General features: G+C 45.8%; 1 protein-coding gene across 1 annotated transcript; it reads left to right on the top strand.

The window, feature by feature from the left end:
• Positions 1 to 1,224: 1,224 nt before the first annotated feature.
• On the top strand, positions 1,225 to 2,001 carry LOC123766602 (uncharacterized). Its single transcript, XM_045755888.2, has one exon. It carries the CDS (start codon positions 1,225 to 1,227, stop codon positions 1,999 to 2,001), a length of 777 nt encoding a protein of 258 aa, XP_045611844.2.
• The last annotated feature ends 3,469 nt before the right edge of the window (positions 2,002 to 5,470 follow it).

Genomic DNA, 5,470 nt, shown 5'->3' with positions numbered 1-5,470 from the left:
TTAGGCAGAAGAGGGCAAGATATTTCCCTTTGAGGCAGGAAAATGAAAGACTGGGGAAATGTGCTATCTTCTTATGAGGTTGGGAATGAGGGGAGAAGCACACTTGTGTGTGTGTGTGTGTGAGTGTGTGTGTGTGTGTGTGTGTGTGTGTGTGTGTGTGTGTGTGTGTGTGTGTGTGTGTGTGTGTGTGTGTGTGTGTGTGAGTTTGGGCTTTGTTTACTATTTGTGGCTGGAGGATCGAGCTGCTAGCTCTTGGACCCCACCTTAGTTGTCTGATGTACTAACTCCCGTCCTATTTTCCTCTTATCATATTTACTACATATATTCCTGTCTCACGCACACACACATCCACAGAATGCAGCCCGTATAAGCGCAGCCTTAACTCCTAGGTACCTATTTACTGCTTCCTGTGAGTGGCAGTGGGAAGGTTACAGTACCAATCCTGTGAATGGGTTCCGTACTACCTTACTCTTCGCTACTGTCATTCATATCCTGTGGCGCATAATGAGGGACCAGCGTGGACTTGTGTGCATAATTTAACGAAGGTAGGTATTCCGACTCTCTCTCTCTCTCTCTCTCTCTCTCTCTCTCTCTCTCTCTCTCTCTCTCTCTCTCTCTCTCTCTCTCTCTCTCTCTCTCTCCATCTTCTTCTTCTTCTTCCAATAACTCTTGCCTGTGTTCCTTTCATTCTTTCTTTGGTGTGTCTCCTGTACATCCAAAAGAAGTCCCAGCTGTGTCTGGGTACAAGTGACAGGATGAACAACCCAGCGGGTTTTCTTCCTATTGGGGAGTGTTGTACATGCTGCTATGGCGGTATGTCCACTCACAAGATGAGTGGCGCTGCCCAATAAACTCGCCCTCGGGGCAAAATTTAAAAAAAAAGGAGCTAGCCGCAGGGAGAGGGAGGAAGGAAGGAAGGGAAGGGAGGGAAGGGAGGGAGGGTGATGGACACACCCACGCAGCCTGGTGATTCCGGCGGAGGTCAGACCAAGACCATCATCGATTCCATCTTCTGTTCTGTGGTCTCAACGGCCTCCTGTCAACATAGTCGGTAGCCCCATTCAGTATCATTAGGAGGCTCCCTTCACCAGTTATAATCCTGTGTAGGCTCTTCTCACTAGTCACAGTCACCTGTATAACCAATCACTAACAACTGGAAGTCTGTAGTGGCAGTTCTTATAAAATTGTGTTATCTGGTGGTCCGATAACACAAGGCACCACGTCATGGAAGCATTTTTGTTCCAGTCATTACCTCCTGGAAGCTATATTATACCTTTTATTCCATCCTGGAAGCAATGTAGAGTCAGTTACCACCACCTGGAGGACTATGGCGCCAGTTACCACCACTTGGAGGACTATGGCGCCAGTTACCACCACTTGGAGGACTATGGCGCCAGTTACCACCACTTGGAGGACTATGGCGCCAGTTACCACCACTTGGAGGACTATGGCGCCAGTTACCACCAGCTGGAGGACTATGGCGCCAGTTACCACCACTTGGAGGACTATGGCGCCAGTTACCACCACTTGGAGGACTATGGCGCCAGTTACCACCACTTGGAGGACTATGGCGCCAGTTACCACCACTATGAGGACTATGGCGCCAGTTACCACCACTTGGAGGACTATGGCGCCAGTTACCACCACTTGGAGGACTATGGCGCCCGTTACCACCACTTGGAGGACTATGGCGCCAGTTACCACCAGCTGGAGGACTATGGCGCCAGTTACCACCACTTGGAGGACTATGGCGCCAGTTACCACCACTTGGAGGACTATGGCGCCAGTTACCACCACTTGGAGGACTATGGCGCCAGTTACCACCACTTGGAGGACTATGGCGCCAGTTACCACCACTTGGAGAACTATGGCGCCAGTTACCACCACTTGGAGGACTATGGCGCCAGTTACCACCACTTGGAGGACTATGGCGCCAGTTACCACCACTTGGAGGACTATGGCGCCAGTTACCACCACTTGGAGGACTATGGCGCCAGTTAGTCACCTGATGGTGATGTAAGATTTAGCTTGGAGTCTCTGTAGGGAGAGTCACTTTAACCTGGAGCCACCATAACAGTATATATTGTTAAACAACCTCTGGAAGCTAATTTAAGCAACCACAATAGCTTACTGACTGGAAGCTGTTGGAATTACATGTTGATTTGCTGAACATTCAACCACAGAATGGATTAGAAGTTTTAATTACATGACATATATTACATAGCTATTGTATTACATTGCAAGTATTGCGTGAATTGAAACTATATCAATTGTTCCAGTATTCTCATAATACTTGCAGAGTTCAGGCTCTCTTAACGTAAGAAGTCCATAGTCAGTATGGTCATGAAAATCATTTGGCGTATTCGACACTTGAGTTTGGGAAAAATTTTCAGATAAATGTATATCGTAGGCATATTCTGGTCACTACGATATCCTATTGCGGAGTTTTAGGTTGAATAATTTTATATATAAACGTCTCCTCACGATATTTGTCATATTGTTTAATACTACATCTTTTAAGTTTGTGTGAGTTTGTAATGACGATGAGTCTTTCATAAGACATTCATTTTTAGTATTTTATTCGTATTGTCTAATGAAATACTTACATTAAATTTCTCCTTCTGTTCTGCTACTGGCTGGTTTTGCAAGCATATCAACAGTATCAGGATTTAAATGCCAACATGCCATATTATACAGAACGATTTAATCTCAAATATATTTTGTTTAGCAGCTCAAACATCCTTTGGAATGTCATTGACAATTTTTTGTGTGTTAGTGCTCTGTGCGATCTGTGTTCACTCAGAGACTCCCAGTGTATGATTCCTCTGCCTTTATTGACATTCATTTGTTTAATATTCATCCTTGTGTTATTGCTTTTATTATAGATACACTTCCCATCTCATTATTCCTCTGTGTATCCTTTACTATTTATTTTTCCATTTTGCTTCTTACTTTTACTTTGATTTCACTCTGTTTTGAATGAGAATCTGTCATTTACTACTCTGTCTCTGTCTCTCACTATTTTTGTTATTTTTACGTATTTTCTTGTACTCTCTTCGTTCGAAAGCTCCTTCCAACGTTTTTGTCTCACTAATATTTTCCTACATTCTAATTCTGCCATTTCTTTTTGTCCTCTTAGTTTATTTATGTCCCACCATGTTTCTTGGCTTCCTTCATTCCTGTCAAATTAGTTTCTTTCTTTCTACGTGGAAGTTTCTTCCACGTAGAAAGTTCCATCTCAACGTTCCATCTCCAGTTCCATTCCAAGTTCCATCTCAAGTTCCATCTCTTCCATCTCAACGTGGAAGTTTCTTTCCACGTTGTCCTATTGCATCTTCCTTTTCCACCTTCCTGTCTTATCTTCCTCTCTCACCTCCGTCTCCAACCTCTCCCACCTCCCTCTCTAACCCCCCTCTCTCTCTACCTTCTTTCTCCCTCTCTCCTACGTCTTCCATCAGCTAGTTTTCCCCCACTCTTCTTCCCCTCACCCATAAAATATTCTTCCTTTTTTTCTTACTTATTTCCACATCTCGTCTCCTTGCGGACATCCCTCCCACCCTGTTCGTCTTCCCATTCCACTGTCTTCTCGCACGTTCACCATTCCTCTCCCAGTCTCTCTCTTTTCCTTCCAGCTATCATTATTTCCCTGGTTCCTCTTCCTTTATATATGTTACCTCTAGTTCCCTCTTCCCTATGTAACCTCTCTTATGTCCTTGTAGATCTTTTCATCTACCGTCCTCTTGGTCTTCCTCCCTTCCTTCTCATATCTTCCTTCCACTCCTTCCCTTCACCTCTCCCTTCCCTTCCATTCCCTTCCCTTCCCTTCCCTTCCCTTCCCTTCCCTTCCCTTCCCTTCCCTTCCCTCCCCTCCCCTCGGACGCTCACAAAACACAAGACGGCTACAAGGAAAACATGAGAGACAGCGTGAAGGCGGAGGCGGCCGGACGTGGCCGGACGGGAACTGTGGATTACTGGCTTACCTTCCCCTTCCTCCCTTCAACGCCGGACACTTGTCAGGCAGGGATGAGGGGTCGGATGGGGCGGTGAGGGGTAAGGAGGAAGCCACTCCGTAAAAATTGCAACGGTTGTGTTTTTTTTTACTTTCGACTAAGGTCCTCTAAACCGCCTAACCTCAAGATAGAGGTTAGGGGTGATGTAGGGACGGTATGGGGTGAGGAGGGGCGGTGAGGGGGATGATGGAGGGGGCGAGATTGGGGTGACGGAGGGTTGGGCGGGGTGATGTGTGGTCATGGAGGCGTTGTTGTGTAGAGCAAGAAATAACATAGAGGAGATTAGGAATGGGAACCTTCAACCTTCCATATGTTGATTCTTGGGATGACTGACCCAGCTGCTCGGCGTCACACCGAAGGCTTCCTGGTTGACTGTTTCATCAACCGCACTGTTGCTACTTGCACAGTCTTTAGGCTCGGCTTGTTAAGTACGTATTTCGTCCATGCTAATGTTGTTCGCTATTACGCCATAGTTGCATTGTATCGAAGTCTACGGCGAAATCTTTGCACATTAACTATTTTGTTTGTCTTCCAATGTATTCACCAAAAGCGGCAGGCGATTCCAATGTCTAACCCATGTTGCCCTTCATTGTATAGACGTTGCTATTCCATGTGTTTTGTAAGCTTACTACTTAGAACGTTTCCAAAGACTGTGAAGATGTATATTATAACTGTAAACTTTCTATGGGGTTATAATACTGTTTTACTGCTACCATGGGAATCGCGAGTGTTTCAGTAGTTGTTAGAGCTTCGCTAATGTATCCAGTAAGAGGCTTCATGGCCTCAGGATGGATATTTAGGACCTGTGATGAATTTTTTTAACAATTCTTAATACATAAAGTGGTACAGAGTCTAAAGTGAAGTGCATAGCCATGCTATCAATAGTTTCTTCGAAGTTCAGTACTCCGTTTCAGCCAATGAGAGGGCAGGTGCGGTGTTAGGAACTCTGTGATTGGTGTAGGCATCCTAGATAGCGAAATCGAGCAATGTTGCAGTGTGGACCCTGACTTGACTCACCGGCATTGCAATTGCTCGTGGTGAGATCATCCGTGCCTGAGAAAGGTCACAGACACGAAGCCGCTCAGCTCCAAGCTTTTTGGTGGCTCTGGATACAAAAAATTGATACGGTTTAGGAATTTAGAAGTGTCATGAATGTATCAGAGGATAAAGGAGAGCAGCCTATGTCCGTATGCAGGCGATGAGTCACAATAACGTGGCTGAAGTATGTTGACCAGACCACACACTAGAAGTTGAAGGGACGACGACGTTTCGGTCCGTCCTGGACCATTCTCAAGACAATCGACTTGAGAATGGTCCAGGACGGACCGAAACGTCGTCGTCCCTTCAACTTCTAGTGTGTGGTCTGGTCAGCCTATGTCCGCTCAGACCTAATTTGCTAGCGCTATGGAGAACAGAACACCACCTCCCCCTTGCTGGTTGAACTTAGAGGACACCGTTGT

The sequence above is a fragment of the Procambarus clarkii genome, chromosome 62, assembly GCF_040958095.1.
Source record: "Procambarus clarkii isolate CNS0578487 chromosome 62, FALCON_Pclarkii_2.0, whole genome shotgun sequence".
NCBI lineage: Eukaryota > Metazoa > Arthropoda > Malacostraca > Decapoda > Cambaridae > Procambarus > Procambarus clarkii.
Note: the sequence above shows the minus strand (reverse complement) of the source record. Positions and strands in the feature narration are given on the sequence as shown.

Coding starts and splice junctions, on each gene's coding strand:
- LOC123766602 (XM_045755888.2), top strand. CDS start 1,225: ATGGAAGCATTTTTGTTCCAGTCATTACCTCCTGGAAGCTATATTATA.